This window comes from Oratosquilla oratoria, chromosome 19 (genome assembly GCF_046742065.1).
Source record: "Oratosquilla oratoria isolate Oo_2021 chromosome 19, ASM4674206v1, whole genome shotgun sequence".
NCBI lineage: Eukaryota > Metazoa > Arthropoda > Malacostraca > Stomatopoda > Squillidae > Oratosquilla > Oratosquilla oratoria.
The window spans coordinates 26,329,482-26,348,521 of NC_134795.1; the positions used below are offsets into that span (position 1 = coordinate 26,329,482).

Sequence of the window (19,040 nt, forward strand, 5' to 3'; positions counted from 1 at the left end):
TCAAGCCAACGGTATGGGTTCCAGAGGCCCAAAAGTGATTATTAGGTGAAAAGGCCTAAATTTGGAGGGGTGCCATCGCCACACTCTTTGACTAAGGCTGCTCATGTCTACCTTGCTGAGCACTGTGTGCGACTCTCTCCCTGTGGAGCAAGCTTGGACCAAATCGGTCACCTACGGATTTTCGGCCTATTTCATGGGGTTCCTTTGAGATTTTTTGGATTTTGGTTCATTTTGGTCACTTGCTCCGATTTATCCCCATCTCACCCACACGTCGAGGGCGGCAGGGGCTGTTGTGGAGAATAATTTGACACCACTCAGGCCAACGGTATGGGTGCCAGAGGCCCAAACGTGATTACTGGGTGAAAAGGCCCACGTTTAAAAGGGTGCCACCACCACGCCCTTGGGCTCAGGCTGCTCATGTCTACCTTGCTATGCACTTTGTCCGACTCTCTCCCTGTGGGGCAAGTTTGGACCAAATCGGTGACCTTCGAATTTTCGGCTAAATTCATGGGGTTAATCCTTTGAGATTTTTTTGGATTTTGGGTGATTTTGGTCACTTGCTCCGATTTACCCGCCATCTCACCCATAGGTCGAGGGCGGCTAGGGCTGCCGTGGAGTCCAATTTGACACCACTCAGGCCAACGGTATGGGTGCCAGAGGCCAAAAGGTGATTACTGGGTGAAAAGGCCCAAATTTGGAGGGGTGCCACTGCCACGTCCCTGGACTTAGGCTGCTCATATTAACCTTGCTGTGCATTTTGACCTACTCTCTCCCTGTGGGGCAAGTTTGGACCAAATCGGTCACTTTCGAATTTTCGGCTAAATTCCTTTGAGATTTTTTGGATTTTGGGTCATTTTGGTCACTTGCTCCGATTTACCCGCCATCTCACCCACAGGTCGAGGGCGGTTAGGGCTGCCGTGGAGTCCAATTTGACACCACTCAGGCCAACGGTATGGGTGCCAGAGGCCAAAAGGTGATTACTGGGTGAAAAGGCCCAAATTTGGAGGGGTGCCACTGCCACGCCCTTGAACTCAGGCTGCTCATGTTTACCTTGCTGTGCACTTTGACCGACTCTCTCCCTATGGGGAATGTTTGGACCAAATCGGTCACCTTCGAATTTTCGGCTAAATTGATGGATTTTGGGTCATTGTGGCTAGGGCTGCCGTGGAGTCCAATTTGACACCACTCAGGAACGGTGCCAGAAGCCAAAAGGTGATTACTGGTTGAAAAGGCCCAAATTTGGAGGGATGCCTCTGCCACGCCCTTTGACTCAGGCTGCTCATGCTTCCCTTGCTGTGCACTTTGACCGACTCTCTCCCTGTGGGGCAAGTTTGGACCAAATCGGTGACTTTCGAATTTTCGGCTAAATTGATGGGGTTAATCCTTTGAGATTTTTTGGATTTTGGGTCATTTTGGTCACTTGCTCCGATTTACCCGCCATCTCACCCACAGGTCGAGGGCGGTTAGGGCTGCCCTGGAGTCCAATTTGACACCACTCAGGCCAACAGTATGGGTGCCAGAGGCCAAAAGGTGATTACTGGGTGAAAAGGCCCAAATTTGGAAGAGTGCCACTGCCACACCCTTGGACTCAGGCTGCTCATGCTTACCTTGCTTTGCATTTTGACCGAGAGAGTCGGTCAAAGTGCACAGCAAGGTAAATATGAGAAGCCTGAGTCCAAGGGCGTGGCAGTGGCACCCCTCCAAATTTGGGCCTTTTCACCCAGTAATCACCTTTTGGCCTCTGGCACCCATACTGTTGGCCTGAGTGGTGTCAAATTGGACTCCAGGGCAGCCCTAACCGCCCTCGACCTGTGGGTGAGATGGCGGGTAAATCGGAGCAAGTGACCAATATCACCCAAAATCCAAAAAATCTCAATTTAGCCGAAAATTCGAAGGTCACTGATTTGGTCCAAACTTGCCCCACAGGGAGAGAGTCGGTCAAAGTGCACAGCAAGGTAAGCATGAGCAGCCTGAGTCCAAGGGCGTGGACGTGGCATCCCTCCAAATTTGGGCCTTTTCACCCAGTAATCACCTGTTGGCCTTTGGCACCCATACCGTTGGCCTGAGTGGTGTCAAATTGGACTCTACAGCAGCCCTAGCCGCTCTCGACATGTGGGTGAGATGGCGGGTAAATCGGAGCAAGTGACCAAAATCACCCAAAATCCAAAACATCTCAAATGAATTTCGCCGTAAATTTGAAGGTCACCGATTTGATCCAAACATGCCCCACAGGGAGAGAGTCGGTCAAAGTGTACAGCAAGGTAAGCATGAGCACCCTGACTCCAAGGGCGTGGCAGTGGCACCCCTCCAAATTTGGGCCTTTTCACCCAGTAATCACCTTTTGGCCACTGGCACCCATACAGTTGGCCTGAGTGGTGTCAAATTGTACTCCACGGCAGTCCTAGCCGCCCTCGACCTGTAGGTGAGATGGCGGGTAAATCGGAGCAAGTGACCAATATCACCCAAAATCCAAAAAAAATCTCAAAGGATTACCCCATGAATTTAGCCGAAAATTCGAAGGTGACCGATTTGGTCCAAACTTGCCCCACAGGGAGAGAGTCTGTCAAAGTGCACAGCAAGGTAAACATGAGCAGCCTGAGTCTAAGGGCATGGCAGTAGCCCCCCTCCAAATTTGGGTTTTTCACCCAGTAATCACCTTTTGGCCTCTGGCACCCATACCGTTGGCCTGAGTGGTGTCAAATTTGACTCCACGGCAGCCCTAGCCACCCTCGACCTGTGGGTGAGATGGCGGGTAAATCGGAGCAAGTGACCAAAATGACCCAAAATCCAAAAAATGAAATTAGCCGAAAATTCGAAGGTCACCAATTTGGTCCAAACTTGTCCCACAGGGAGAGAGTCGGTCAAAGTGCACAGCAAGGTAAACATGAGCAGCCTGAGTCCAAGGGCGTGGCAGTGGCATCCCTCCAAATTTAGGCCTTTTCACCCAGTAATCACCTGGGTCGGCACGGGCAGAGAGGAACCTCACGCTACCATCCCCGTCACTGATGGGTTCAGGGGGGGGCTGAGCAAGTGGAAGATGGTCGAGGGGGGCCCTTGGGGGCGGTGACTCCTCACGAGCTTCCGTGCGGTGCACGAACCGCGCTTGAGAAGCGCGGAAAAATTCCCGTTGGGCCTCCATCTGTTCCTTCAACGTAGTGACGAGTGAACAGAGAGTGGGGAGGAGGTCCGGGGAATGTCCGCTTGGTGAGTCCCGCCTGGGTGCGGATGGTCCGGGAGACGCCAAGGGGAGACTGCCTCCTCTGGACGAAGCTGAGTCACCTACGACGAACGCGCGTGTGGATACATCTCGGGCTTCCTGCCCACCGGGCATAGAAAGGGTTCCGGTGATGACCCGGCTCGTCTGACGAAGGGTGGAAGGTGGATGTGGGGGTTACCCGAGGAGGAGAAGAGGCTGACGCGCTCCGAATCTCCGAACTCGGTTCCTTTGTCCGTGGGGGTGTGGAGCTGCCGGCAGCGTCGCGGGGCCGGCGGACGCATCCGGGAAAAAGCTCGTGTACCCGGGGGAGTTCGCGGGGGCCAGAGGCGCGTGCCCGTCGAAGCTAACCACCCTGTGGGAAGGAACAGGAGACAATTTGGCCTGAGACTGACTCGGGGCGGCTATTGTACAACCTTTCCGTTTACTACGCTTAGGAGGGGGGAGACAACTGCCCGCGTCCTCCGCCGACGTAGCATGCCTTCTCTTTGTGTCGGGTGAGGGGGGAAGCCATCTTCCCTGCCCGCGTACTGTGGACGTCGTCGCCGTCGTAGCTGGCGCCTGTCCGGTCAGCGAGAAACACCGCGTCTGCAACCTCGTCCCTGATCTCTGTCCTCGTGAGCAAAGGGCATGGAAAGGTCACCGTTGATCACCCGGCTCTTCCTACGGTGGGTGTTGTGCGTACTGCGGGATTCCTGAGTAGAAGAGACTAAGGGGCTCTTTGTCTTTGAACCCGGGTTCTTTGTCCGTGCCGGCGTCGAGTTTCCGGGATGCGTCGGGGACAAGCCGCAAGCGACCACATCCGGGAAAAATGTCATACAGGAGCGGTAGCTAGCGGTGGCCTGAGGCGCATGTCCGTCTACGCTAACCGTCCTGGTTGAAGGAAGAGGACAACTTGGCCTGAGAATGACTCGAAGTGGACGTTGTACCACCTTCCTGGCTACTACTTGGGAGGAGCGACTGTCGAGTTTCTGGGATGGGTCGAGGGCAAGCCGCAAGCGACCTCATCCGGGAAAATCTCGTACAGGAACGGTAGCTAGAGGTGGCCTGAGGCGCATGTCCGTCTACGCTAACCGTCCTGGTTAAAGGAATAAAGGACAACTTGGCTTCCTGTCTACTACGCCGTGGAGGAGGGAGAGAATTGCTCGTCTCCTCTGAAGCCGTAGTCCGCCTTCTCTTGTTTTTGGGGGGTGAAGAGGGAAGCCATTTTCTATGCTTGTGCACCTTTTCCCCTGCATGTGCTTTCCTGTGAACATGAAAGTACACGGAACACTGACAATCATCTCACTGAATGCATGTCTCACACGGAGATGAAGGTGAACACTTAAGAGCTATACACTTGAAACACCAAATGTGAGGATCCACTTGGGCTGGCGGTAAGGGGGGTGAGACAAAGGGATCTCCCTTCGGCGAAGGCACACAACCTATCTTGAACCACAACAATACTGGAACCAGATTCCATACTTACAGTGAAGGGTAGGATACCCGGTGGCGGTTAAGGGAATAATACAGGAAATGGAGAAGCACTTAATAATTCCAGGACACAGGATGGCGTAGGGAAAACCCCGATGAAATTGAAGGACGACGAACTCCTTAGCGTCCTGGGAGTGAGCTGGCGACAATTGAAGCGGGTTGCTTGATTTACGGCACCGACGTAAACATAGAACCGTTGAGTAATTAACGGTTCGGTGCCGCGTTAATAATGGAGTTTGACTGAGAATCGGCCCATTAAGGGGGAAACCGATAAAAACTAAACATGTATAGTACAGAGATGTTAACGCGGTCACTACTGCGAAGAGAATGGTTATAGTGTGCGAGACTTGTGGTGGAGGGCAAGGGCACCTCCCCCCCTTGCCCCAATGGGGCCCCTTACTGAGGATAAGCGTTGCCCAGACCCACAGAGTGAGGATTTTAATTTCGCAGTAGAAATATTCGCGCTACGCGAAAGTATCCTGTTGTAAGGAATACCGAAGAGTTTGTATTCTTCGGAACAAAATAATCTTTCAAAAAAATAAACAAGATACTAATGAAAAAAACTTATTAGTGTGCTATTAGAATAGCACCAGTATCTTATTACAGTTTAATCAGTTATCAACTTGATCTTATTACTTCACTACACATGTTTAGGCATGCATAAGCATATAAGCATGTCACTACCGGTATACTTCTCATTTGGAAAATCAACCACAAGGTTGCCAATCTGTGAAATCCTTGTATCAATAATGGGAATGTCTTTCAATACATCTGTATTGTGATTCTCATCAGTACTCGTACTAGAAAGCTCAGTCAATTTAATATGGGGCCAAATTCAACTATTCATTGCCTCCTGCAGATCATCTACCATCTTAGATAGGTTATTTAACTTGCACAGAGTACAGATCCATAACATTTGCTGAATGCTGTATTTTCATAAATCAACCTTCCTAATACATATTTCAAGTCCAAACTTGTAACCAAACCATTTATCAAATTCTCCACTAGTTAAATCTTAGAGCAAGTATCTTTTCTTCCTTCTGCCTTCTCCTTAGAACCTACCATTCCAATCTTCCCCATTCATTAGTAATTGTACTTTAAATTATTGCATCAAACACTATATTACTTAGAACCAATGTAGCTAAAATGCAATCTTGCTTGGTTACCCACCTTAGGGGCATCCTTTTGTTCATCTACTACTTGGACAAAATTTACATAAACTTTGTCTTGTTCTAAAAAAATGCTCAAACATAAAAATATTATAAAGATATCTCTATAACTAAACCTCCAACTCCTTTCCTAACTTTGTTGGTTGAGGTGACCTCTTCAGTACGGACCAAAATTTCACGAGCAGCATTACCTGCCAGACGTACGATGTCATAATAATACTTGCACCATAAAATATAGTCACCGCTTATATCGATCGTTCTCTCTTTCACCCGTGAATATTGATAACCATAGAAAATGTGATGAAGACAGTTTAGAACAGTGGTTCCCAAACTGGGGGAAATAATTACACTACCTACTAACTAAAAAAAATCTCTGATGGATTTTCTCATGTGTGTGTATTTACCTAGTTGTATTTACCTAGTTGTATTTTACGGAAAGGGAGCTATGCTCGTGGGGTCCCGTCTTCATATCTCATTTTATCTAAACTATTTTTAAATTCATGTATTGTTTTTGCACACACCACTTTCTCATCTAACTTGTTCCAACTGTCTATTACTCTGTGAGGAAAGCTGTTCTTTTTCAAATCTCTTCTATAGCTGTCTTTTTTTATTTTCTTTCCGTGTCCTCTTGTATTTCTGTCATCCCATTTTATCAGATTCTCTCTATCAGTAATTTCTATGCCTTTCATGATTCTGTAAATAGCTATCAAATCTCCTCTCTCTCTTCTTTGCTCTAGTGTCTGTAGTTTAAGTTTTTGTAGTCTCTCTTCATATGATAGTTTTGGGAGTGTTGGTGCCAGTTTTGTGATTGCTCTTTGTATTCTTTCAAGTTTTTTTATACATTTTTTTGTACTTTGGTGACCATATCGTTGCTGCATATTCCAATCTTGGTCTTATCAGGGTGATTAGGATTTTCCTCACCATTTCTTCATCCAGGTATGTAAATGCCACTTTGATTGTTCTTATTAAATTATAAGTTTCTCCAAAAATCTTATTTATATGTTTCTCAGGTGACATATTATTCATAACAATGACTCCCAGGTCCTTCTCATTTTCTACTCTTTTTATTCCTTCTTCTCCCAAATTATATGATCCTGTTATTCTGTTTTTGCTTTTTCCAAATTCCATTATACTACACTTTTTTGTATTGAACTCCATCTCCCACTTCCTACTCCATTCTTGTACTTTATTTAGATCTCTCTGTAGTGATTCACAATCTTCTTCAGTTTTCACTCTTTTCAGTAATTTTGCATCATCTGCAAAGAAGCTCATATAGCTTTCAATTCCTTCATCCATATCATTAATATATATAGCAAACATTATTGGGGCCAGAACTGTTCCCTGCGGGACACCGCTTATTACTTCATTCCATTTTGAGTGCTGATCTCTTATCACTACTCTCATTTTTCTTTCTTGCAAAAAGTCTTCCATCCAATTTAGCAATTTACCTTGTATTCCTCCTTCATATTCTAATTTCTTAAGCAACTTCTTATGTGGTACTTTGTCAAAAGCTTTTTTTAGGTCTAGAAATGCGCAATCAGCCCATCCATCTCTTTCTTGTATTATATCTATTAGCCTTGAATAGAAACATATTAAATTGGTGACGCATGATCGTCCTTGTCTGAATCCAAATTGCCTTGGATTTAGTACGTTGTTTTTTTCCAAGTATTTTACCCATCTACTTTTGATAATTCTTTCACATATTTTTGCTATTGTACTTGTTAGAGAGACTGGTCTATAGTTGGTAGGTTCTTCTTTATTTCCTCCTTTATATATAGGTACTATATTTGCTTTTTTCCAATCTTCTGGAACTTTTCCTTCTTTTAAGGAACTGCTTATTATGCTATGTATTTTGTCTGCCAGTTCATTCCTGCATTCTTTCAGAATCCAGTTTGCTATTTCATCTGGCCCATGCGATTTTCTGACATCAAAATTACCCAAGTGTGTCAATATTTCATTCTTTGTTACTTCTATTTCTTCCATAGGGGGGACTTTTTCCTTCCACTCAATCTCTTCAGGTTGTATATTTTCCCTTGTAAACACTGATTTAAAATGTTTGTTCATAATTTCTGCCATTTCCATTTCCTCAGTGTATTCAACTCCTCCTTGTCTTAATTTCTCCAAGTCTTGTTTGTTTTTCAGTTTATTGTTTACAAATCTGTAGAATAGTTTTGGTTGATCTTTACACTTTTCTATAACATCTTTTTCATATTTTCTTTTTTCCTCTCTGCACTTTTGTACATATTCATTTCTATAACCAGTATATATTTTCCATTTTTCAGGTCTTCTGTCTTTTTTCCATCTGGTCCATGCTTTGTCTCTTTTGTCTTTTAACTCCCTACAACTTTTGTTGTACCAGCATTTTACATATTCTTTTTCTTGTTTTTGTCTTGGGACATACTTTTCCACTCCTTTTTTGTAAATTTTTGTCAAAATATTCCATTTCTCTTCCACTGATGTTTCTTCTTTGTATATTTCTTCCCAGTTTTCTTGTTGGAAGAATTCTCTTATTTTATCAAAGTTTGTTTTTTCATACATCATTCTTCCTTTTCTATATTGTTCATTTCTTTTCATATATTTTTCTTCATTAAGTTCCAGTTCAATCAATATGTGGTCACTTTTACCTATTGGTGTTTTATATTCAATCTTGTCCACTATTCTAGGTTCAGATGTAATTATTAAGTCTAGCCTCGATGGTTCTTCTTCATTTCTATACCTAGTGTTCTCTTGTATCCATTGTGTCATTGAATGGTCAGTAATCATCTCAAGTAGAGCATTTCCCCATGAGTCATCACCACTCTTTACTGTCATTTCTTCCCAGCAGATTTCTTTGCAATTAAAGTCGCCCATCATAACTATTCTTCCTCCGTCTTCCATTATTTTAGTTAATGCTATCTTTGTGTCCTCTAACATACTTTTATGTTCACTCTCCTCCCATGAGGCTGTTTTCGGAGGCACATAATTGATCACAAATTTTCTGCTCTTCTTATCTCGGTCTTCCACTTCTATCATAATCATCTCTACTGTATTCTTTCCATATATGACACCTTTCACGTTTATATCCTTCTTAGTCAGGAACATAACTCCACCCCCTTGTTTTTTCTCTCTGTTTCTAATCCAATAATTGTATGTATCATGTCCTACACTGTTGGGTGGTAGTGGGCCTTTTAATTTTGTTTCTACAATTCCCATTATGTCTGGTTCTTTTTCTTTCAAATAATCATTCAGTTCATTCAATCCTGTTATCAATCCATCTATATTTGTGTAAGACACTCTTAGTTTTCTGCCACTTCCATTGTGTTCTCTGTTTCCCTTATGTTTTTCTTTAGTATGTCGAACTGCTTTATTTTCATGTTCACTACTCTCCAATAGAATCTCTCTTTCTCTGACTCCGTTCTTTCCTCGTTTTTTGCCTTAGCTTCAATTCTTTTCTGCTTTTCTGCCTCTCTTTCCTCCTTATTCATTTCTCTTTTTATCCATACCTTTTTATATTGATCATTTGTTGCTAGTTTCCCTGTCTTGGATAGAATTTTCTCTGCCGTTGTTTGTGACCTGAATTTAATCTTAATTGGTCTGGTCTTATCTGTACTATATTTTCCGAGTCTGAATTTTTCCTCAATTTCCTTTATAATTTCTGGTTCATCTTCCTGGACTAATTTTAATAAACTGCTTACTCTTTCATTTTCCTCCTTGATTCTTGCGGTTCTATCTGGGTTATGTTTCTCTTCCATTCCTAATATAATTATACATTTCTTTTTGTCAGCTAATTCTCTTACTATATTCTCCTTCTGTCTCATCACTTTAATAACTGAGTCTTCATTATGTTCTTTCAATTGCTGTTTGACTATGTCAGTGAATGAAACCTTATTCCCTTCTTGAGTTATTCTCCAATTTTTAGCTTCTGTAGCTATTTTCTCTCTGTTTTCATTACTATTCTTCTTCAATTTCTCATTCTCCTCCTTTACATTTCCTAACTGTCTTTTTAGGTCCTCTACTTCTTCAGTTAAGTTTCTGTTAGCCTTCTCTAGTTGTTCCAACCTTTCAATTCTCTGGAAAATGGAGTCTACATTACCTAACTTACGTTCCAAGTCCTCGATCACCTTATCAACTCTCTCCTCTAGTCTTATCAGTCGGGGTGGGGGGTGGGGGGGGGGTTGTGTCCCCCCCACCCTCTTTAAATCCCTGGAACATATTCTCGTCACTTTCTACTGTATTGCTCCTCTCTATACTTCTAATCTTTACATTTTTATTTGCCATTTCGTCATCACTGAGCTGGTCCGGTGGTCGTTTCATGTTGACCTTACGCCCGTCTGCCTGGGCCAAGTCCTCCACATCCTCATTTCCTTCCATTTCCCCAGCAATCCCTCCCCTTCTCCTCTTTTCCTACTTACCTACTGCCCCACGAGCAATTTCCCCCCACCCTGCAAATACAAAAAGGTACTTCTCTTTGCGTTGGGATCCACAATCGGCACTTTTCTTCAGAACGTTCTTCAAGCCGTCCGTTCGTTGAAAGTGTGTGTGTGTGTGTGTGTGAGAGAGAGAGAGAGAGAGAGAGAGAGAGAGAGAGAGAATGCCTGTTTATCAGTATATTTGTACATTTTAAAAATAAATTAGTAAATAGTCACAGTGTATTTCAACTACTCTTTCCCTGCTACACATGAAGGGGGAAATTTGGATAGTTGACCTGGGTGCAGGGGGAAATGACAGAAAAAAGTTTGGGAACCACTGGTTTAGAGAGTATGTCATTACGCAGGAGCAACTACAATAAATATAATCAAGACGCCGATATGGCAGCCTCGCATATCCACTTGCTCCTCATGCCGCCTACGTATGCGGCAACTATGGAAGGGGTTAAACTGTATCACCCTTTAAGCCTACAAAAGACAGGATGCCTAGTGCTATCCTCCATCTTGTTTAAGTCATTTTTTACGACCCAAGTGGAAACATTCAGTGGCAATATTCTTTCTCCCCTACAACAGAGTTAGGTGAAAATGGAAATATATATTCAGAGAACTGCTTCAGGCCATTATCAAGAGTGGGAGGGGGGCATCATAAAGGAGGGACAGTCACAGTACAATAAAGTAGCATAATTTCTCCGCGAGTAGATATTTCCTCTAACAGAGACAAAATGATGTGTGACTCTGGTCCACAGGGGTGCTACTGAGAAGATTTTTACCTCACAATAACATGCAGCAAATACCCCACATGAGGTTTGAGGGAGCTAGTGATAGAGTTTGGGAAGGTATGCATGAGGAGAAAGTTGAAGGTACATGTGGGTAAAAGTAAGGTGATGAGATTACAGGGAGAGAGGATGTCAGCAATTTGGAAGTGAGGTTGGAGGGGGTGGATGGCTTTAGGTACTTGGGGTCACATGTGGCAGGAAAGGGAGGAGTGGAGGTAGAGGTAGATTGTAGATTGAGAGAAGCAAGCAAGTGCATTGGGGGATTAGAAAGTGTGATGAGAAATAAGACATTTGGGAATGGATGCTGAGAGAAGATTGTACAAAAAGGTGATTGTACTGACAATACTGTGCAGGGCAGATACAGAACATAAGAGAAGAATAGAGGAAGAGTTTAAATGTATTTGAGATGAAATGTCTGAGAAGTATGGTAGGGGTGCAGGGTTGAGTGAAGTGGGAGGTGAGGAGGAGGGATGGAAAAGGAGATGGCAGATAGGGTTAATGAAAGAGTATTGGGTTGGTTTGGACACATGGAAAGAATGAGTGAAGATTAGTAAAAGAAATGAGGAAGGCAGAAGTGCATGGAGTGAACATGAGGGAGCGTTCAAGGATGAGATGGATGGATTGGGTGAAAGAGGTGTTGAGCAAGAGGGGATTGTCTGTTAAAAAAGAAATGGAGAAGGCAGAAGATAAGGATGGGTGAAGAATAGCTGTGTATGGATGATACTGTGATGAAAGGGAGTGAGTTGGGGTTGGGAAGTGATTATGTGGGGAAGGGGGGGTCCCTGATTAAATGAAGTGGCTTTGCTGTGTCTTGCTGCATTGTTTCTGACCTGGGACCAAGATGAGAGGGAGGAAGGAGTGGTGGATAGGAGTGGAATGGGTGGGGATGAAATGGGTGGAAGTGGAATTGTACCTTTTGACTTTGGCTACCTCCCTGATAAGGGGGAAAGAGCCCTTGTTATAATTATGTATGTATAGAGCAAAATGATGATGGCTGCCAATATAAAAAATGAGTGGTAAACCTATGGAAATTATGAATAGCAAGTGTGGATTTCAGCAACTGGGAAATTCATGGTATTATACAGAACTAATGTAATGAGTTTGAAGGAGTTTGAATATGTTTGAGATGAGGTGTCTGAGAAGTATGATAGGGGTTACTAGGCTGGATAGAGTGAGAAATGAGGGGGTGAGGAGGAGAACGGGGGTGGTAAGGGAATTGGGAGATAGGGTGGATGAAAGAGTGTTGGGATGGTTTGGACACATGGAAAGAATGAGTGAAGAAAGACTAGTAAAAGAGGTGTGGAAGGCAGAAGTGGAGGGAGTGAACATGAGGGAGCGACCTAGGATGAGATGGATGGATGGGGTAAAAGAGGCTTTGGGGAAGAGGGGAATATCTGTTGAGGAAGGATGGGAGAGGACAGAAGACGGGTGGATGGAGAATGGTTGTATATGGATGATGTGATGCATGAGGTGGAATGGGTGGGGAATGGGGGGTGAGGTAGTAGGTGTGAGAAAAAATTGACACAGCCCAAAGGGATTTCTCCCTGTCTTCTTTTCTGCATGGGGGGGACGGAGAGTGGGGTCGCCAATTTAATGAGGCATCCTTGCTGTGGATGTGCTGTCTTGCAACACTGCTTCTGACCTAGGGCAGTGGACAACATGCAGGGATGACCCATTATCCAGGAGGTGCCAAGATAAGAGGGAGGGTGGAGGGGAGTGGAGTGTATTAGGGATGGAATGGTTTTTATGCCTTTGTTTTTTGGCTACCTCCCATGTAAGGGGCCTTTGGTATATGTATGTAATGTTCTGGAGAACCAAATTACATGGAATTCACAGCCAGATTTTATTTGCTACAAATCACAAGTACAATTTTGCCTGCATTCACAGTTAAGGGGTTATGAATACACAATTTCATCAAGTCATCTATCAACCAATATAAACAGCTTTTTTATACACTCCAATCAAGAGACCATATTTCATATGCAATAGACAAACCACAACCCATACCTGTCTATTCAACATTTACTTGACATCTATTCTAATACTCTTTGTATTCCTCTAGTAGCCTTACTGATATATACATTAGTAAATCACAGTAACATCATGGTGTACCACACTTGAAGCCAACTCCTATTCTAAAAATCTTACTTCTATTTCCTTTCTTCTTACACTGGATCTGCACTGATTATGAAAACTGAAAATATTTCTTAATTGGTGCGGTACTTGGAATACCAAAGGGCTGCATTCACCATTGAGTCAGCTTCCACCTCGACTTCCAACAGTGGGTGGCAGTCATCATATAGATGTAATCTGCAACATAATGAAAAAATGAATAAAGTGGTATGGACCCTAAGCCAGGAGGTGCTTAGTTATTAATCTATGTACTCACAAAGCCTATCAATCCAGTGTCCCAGTTCTCTCTTGCAAAAGACCAACAGCCCAGAGGAAACTGGTCATGACCACTGGTTCAGTCCATAACTACTCACTCTCTCTATTTCTAATCTTAACACAGGCTTTACTCCATTTGCTTCTCTCAATCTACATTCTACCTCCACCTCCACTCCCTTTCCTGCCACATTCCCACCCAAGTATCTAAAACTATCCACTTCCTCCAGTCACTCTCCCTTAATGCTCACTTCCAGTCTACTGCCACTTTCACCCCTTGTACATCTCATCACCTTACTGTTACCCTACATATATCTTCTATTTTCTTCTTTTACACACTCTCCCAAACTCTTGTCACTAACTTCCTCAATTCCTCCTCTGATCCTGCTACAAGTGCAGTGTCGTTCGCAAACAACAGCTGGCTCACCTCCCACTTTCTCCATTTTCTTTAAACATCTCCAATCCCTGACCCACTACCCTTGCATTTACCTCTTGCACCACCCCACCCATATATAAGTTGAACAGCCAGGACAACATTACATATCCCTGACCAAGTAACCTTTACCTCAAACCACTCACTCTCTCCATTTCTAATCCTGACACATGCTCTACTACTCTCGTAAAAACTCTTGACAGCTCCTAGAAGCTTTCCTCCTATCCTGTATATCTGCAAAATCTCCCACAGTGCCTTCCTGTCTACCCTGTCATAAGCCTTTTCCAGATCTATAAAAGCCCAAAAAACATCCTTACCTTTTCCTATAGCTTTCTCACATATCTGTCTTATCACAAAAATCTGATCTTTGCAACCTCTACCTGTCTTAAATCCAAACTGTTCCTCACCAATTACTCCCTCAGTTCCTCTCCTAATCCTCTTAATCAAGATCCTCCCATAAGCCTTCCCACTACACTTAACCACTTCCATACGGTGACGCCTCCGTAGGCGTCATGAGGAGCAAGTGGGTACGCGATGATACCGACATCAGCGTCTTGATTATATTTATTGTAGTCGTACCTACATAACCTCCATTCTCTCTAAACTGGCTTCATCATATTTTCTATGGTTATCAAAATTCACGGGTGAAAGAGATGGAACAATTGAGGACTGACTTTATTTATTATAATGCGATTATTATGACACAACATCGCATGTCAGGCAGCTAATGCTGCCAGACGTGCAATGTGCCCCGGAGTGAAGAGGTTAACAAGCTAATCCCTCTGAAACTACTACACTCACACTTGTCCCCTTTTCCCTTGTAAAGTGGAACTATACAGACACTCCTCCAGTCCTCTGGCACTCTACCCTCTCTCCAGCAAACATTAAATAACCTCACCAGCCAGTCCACCATCACTGTACCTCCTTTTTTTAGACATTCTGCATGGAATCCATTCAGACCAGGTGCCTTACCTGCTCTCATCATCTTAACAACTGCCTTCACTTCATCCTTCCTTATTTTTCCTCCATTTTCCTCACTCATCACGGTCATTTTAAGCACTTCCCACTGCAACTATCTTTCCCTCCCTATCCTCCTTCACATTTAGCAACTCCCTCAAATACTCTGCCCATCTTCCCCTTACTGCCTTCTCTTCCATTATCATCTCTCCATCTGTACCTTTTACCTTTTCTTCTCTACTTGAAAAGGTAAAAGGTGCAGATGGAGAGATGATAATGGAAGAGAAGGCTCTACTACTCTTGTAAAAATACTTGACTGCTCTTAAAAGCTTTACTATCCCATATATCTGCAATACCTCCCACAGTACTTTCCTGTCTACTATCATAAGCCTTTTCCAAATCCATAAAAGCCCAAAAAACATCCTTACCTTTCCCTAAAGTTTTCTCACACATCGGTCTTACCACAAAAATCTGATCTACGCACCCCCTACCTGTCTTAAACCCACACTGTTCTTCACCAATTATTCCCTCTGTTCCTGTCCTAACCCTCTCAATCAAAACCCTCCCATAAGGCTTCCCAACTACACTTAACAAGCTGATCCCTCTGAAGCTACTGCACTCACAATTGCCCCCTTTTCCCTTGTAAAGTGGAACTATAAAGGCACTCCTCCAATCCTCTGGCACTCTACCCTCTCTTAAACAAACATTAAATAACCTCACCAACCAGTCCACCATCAATGTACCTCCTTTTTTAGACATTCTGCATGACATCCATCAAACCCAGGTGCCTTACCAGCTTTCATCATCTTAACAACTGCCTTCACCTCATCTTTCTTTATTTCTCCTCCATTTGCCTAACTCATCATGGTCATTTTCTTAGCATTTCCCACTGCAACTACCTTTCCCTCCCTATCCTCCTTCACATTTAGCATAGAAACAGCTCCCACCCATTCCATTTCCTATATATTCCACTCCCCTCCACCCTCCTCCCTTCTTGGCACCTCCTGGATGATGGGTCATCCCTGCATCCTGTCCACCACCCTGGTTCAGAAGCAGTGTCACAAGACACAGCACATCCACAGCAAGGTCGCTTCATAAATTTGGCGACCCCCCTCTCCGTCCCCCAATGCAGAAAAGGAGAAAACTGGGAGAAATCCCTTCGGGCTGTGTCAAATTTTTTCTCATACATACTTCCTCACCCCATCCCCCACCCATTCCCCCTCATGCATTACAACACCATTTATACACAACCCCTCTCCATTCACCCCTATCTTCTGTCCTCTCCCATCCTTCCTCCACAGACATTCCTCTCTTTTGTAATGCCCCTTTCACCCCATCCATCCATCTCATCCTTGGACACCCCCTCATAAATAAGAAATCAAAAGTGCATTAGCTTATCTCACTTGTTCTCGCAGAACCCTTAGGGACCATTTGCAGAACCTTAGGGTTCCGGGGAACCCTGGTTGAGAAATGCTGCTCTAGACACATCTCCACCATCAACTCTTCACTACGATTTTTTCTTGGAACTCAACACTTTCCAACCACTCCATCTATTGGTTCATTTCCTACCCTAGAATTAAGGTCTCCCTATACCACTACATCGACATTTTTCTCTAATCCCTCTATGCATTCACTTAAATCCATCCAAAAAGCCTTCCTATCCTCTACACTCTTCTCACTACTAGGCCCATATGCATTTACAAAAACTTGTGTAATGCAACTAGGTAAATGCATCTCCCTTCTCAGTTTCACCTTCATCCACATTAACCTTGAAGAAACCTCCTTCCACTCCACTACACTCTTACCTATCTCTTCACTTATAATAATTGATGATGATAATATGGTTTAACAAGAAAAAGAAAAAAAAACAGAAATACACAATCTTTAATGCAGTGGTGACTCACCTTGTTTCCACACCTCGAGCTAAGAGCATCTTATGAAAGTTCATCCCCAAGAATGGGGGGCATCTCTTGTCATTTTTCCCAATCAAGAATAATGACGGTGCTTTTAAATTATCTATATGACGCAGTGGAGATATTTCATACATTTTTGACAGAGATTCAACATTTGGAATTTTACCAATGCGATAAGCTTCACCAGACTCGACATAAGTCCTGAAAGAAGTTACAGTTATAAGGATAGAGTAAAACAGTTTATCTCCTATTATGACCATGAATATGTTCATTTTAAACCAAATTATTTCTAATTTAGTACTCATATCTTCAGAAGTCTTTTCAAGCATGCAACAAATGTAGTTTCTTTGTGCTACTTTTAATATTATCTCAGAGAATGCTGGTGAACTAGTTCCCTTTGTGCTTGACCTTTTGTCATTTGAGCTCAGCTTTTGCTTGAATTTATGCTCCTTCGCTGTTCACTTCACTTTCCCTTTAGTGAAGCAGATAAGCCAACAAATTGTGCATTTTATGACTAAAGCATGAAAGTCTTGCCTTAAAGCTGACATAACCAATGTTTTATTTTAGACATGGAGGCAATCTGTATCTCACCTCTGGTGACCCTGTAAGGTCACTGACATCAACATAGGTTTTTTCTGTTGTTGCCCCATCTGTCTTCATTATAATCACACATGTCTTTATTTATATTACTATTTTTGTTAAAATGAGCTGCATAGTTCCACTATCAAGTGCGTGTTTATTTTCAGTTGTAAAGGTAATTTCAAAACTGCCTCATTCATTAAACATATAAAAGTGGGAGATAAGCCAGTTTTTGTTTCCTGACAACACTGTGCTTGCAGCAGGATCAGAGGAGGGATTGAGGAAGTTAGTGTCAGAGTTTGGGAAGGTGTGCGAATGAAGGAAGCTGAGATAAATGTGGGTAAAAGTATGGTGATGACATGTACAAGGGGAGAGAGTGGCAGTAGACTGGAAGTGAGTATTAAGGGAGAGAGACTGGAGGAAGTGGATAGTTTTAGATATTCGATTGTGAATGTGGCAGGAAATGGAGGAGTGAGGGTGGAGGTAGAATGTAGATTGAGAGAAGCGAGTAAATGCCTTGGGGGATTAAAAAGTGTAATGAGAAATAGACATTTGGGAATGGATGCTAAAAGGAGATTGTATGAAGCAGTGATTGTGCCAACAGCATTGTACTGGGCAGAAACATGGAACATAAGGAAGAGAGGAGTTTGAATATGTTTGAGATGAGGTGCATGAGAAGTATGATAAGGGTTATTAGGCTAGATAGCGTGAGAAATAAGGAGGTGAGGAGGAGAACAGGGGTGGAAAGGGAGTTGGGAGATAGGGTTGATGAAAGAGTATTGGGATGGTTTGGGCACATGGAAAGAATGAGTGAAGAAAGACTAGTAAAAGAGGTGTGGGAAGCAGAGATGGAAGGAGTGAACATGAGGGGTCGACCTAGGATGAGATGGATAGATTGGGTAAAAGGGGCATTGGGAAAGAGGGAAATGTTTTTTGAGGAAGGATGGGAGAGGACAGAAGATAGGGGTGAATGGAGAATGGATGTGTATGGATGATGCTGTGATGCATGAGGTGGAGTGGGTGGGGGATGGGAGGTGAGGGAGTATGTATGAGAAATAAACTGACGCAGTCTGAAGAGATTTCTCCAAGTCTTATCCTTTTCTGCATGAGGGGACGGAGAGGGGGGTCGCCGATTTAATGACACAGCCTTGCTGTGGATGTGCTTTCTTGCTACATTGCTTCTGACCCATGGCATTGGGCAAGATGCAGGGATGACCCATCATCCATGAGAACCCAAGAGAAGAGGGAAGGAGGGGTGGTGAATGGGAGTGGAGTAATTGGGGATGAAATGAATAGGAGTGGATTTATGTCTTTGACTTTGGCTACCTCCCTTTTAAGGGAGAAAAAACCATTGGTATATGTATGCATGTAAAAATGGAAGTATACATCATAATTTATGTACACTGCCCTTATGAATGAAATGATTTTTTTTTTTATATATAGTATGAGATTTTAATACCTTCTCCCTAGCCCCAGAGCTCAAATCTGAAATACCTCCATGTCAGAAAATATACCTCATGGTTTCTCAAAAGTGTGGAAATTTTCATGCTTTAGTCATGAAGTGCACAAGTACCTTAAATTTACAAGCTTATCTGTCCTTCTACTTTGAGCTTTGCTGCCCTGAACTGTTAGTTGCTATGCTCTTCCTTACAGGTCAGTTTCTCTAACACACTTTAAATAAAAGACCTATGCTTAGTATAACAACTGTAAGTGTAATATTCTCTTTATCAATATG

At 43.3% G+C, this 19,040-nt stretch overlaps 2 protein-coding genes across 9 annotated transcripts in view; both read right to left on the bottom strand.

The window, feature by feature from the left end:
• LOC143035815 (uncharacterized) overlaps positions 1–19,040 on the bottom strand; it is a 149,093-nt gene that overhangs the window by 20,955 nt on the left and 109,098 nt on the right. The gene's annotated exons all lie outside the window — the stretch shown is intronic.
• Positions 12,867–19,040, bottom strand: part of LOC143035812 (acylamino-acid-releasing enzyme-like) — a 64,014-nt gene continuing 57,840 nt past the window's right edge. For all 8 annotated transcript variants that reach the window (XM_076202802.1, XM_076202801.1, XM_076202800.1 and 5 more), the window contains exons 14-15: positions 16,718–16,927; positions 12,867–13,348 (exon numbers count right to left, since the gene is read on the bottom strand). In XM_076202802.1, the coding sequence (XP_076058917.1) occupies positions 13,246–13,348; positions 16,718–16,927 (313 nt within the window). In that variant the 3' untranslated portion in view covers positions 12,867–13,245. The remainder of the gene's footprint in view (positions 13,349–16,717; positions 16,928–19,040) is intronic.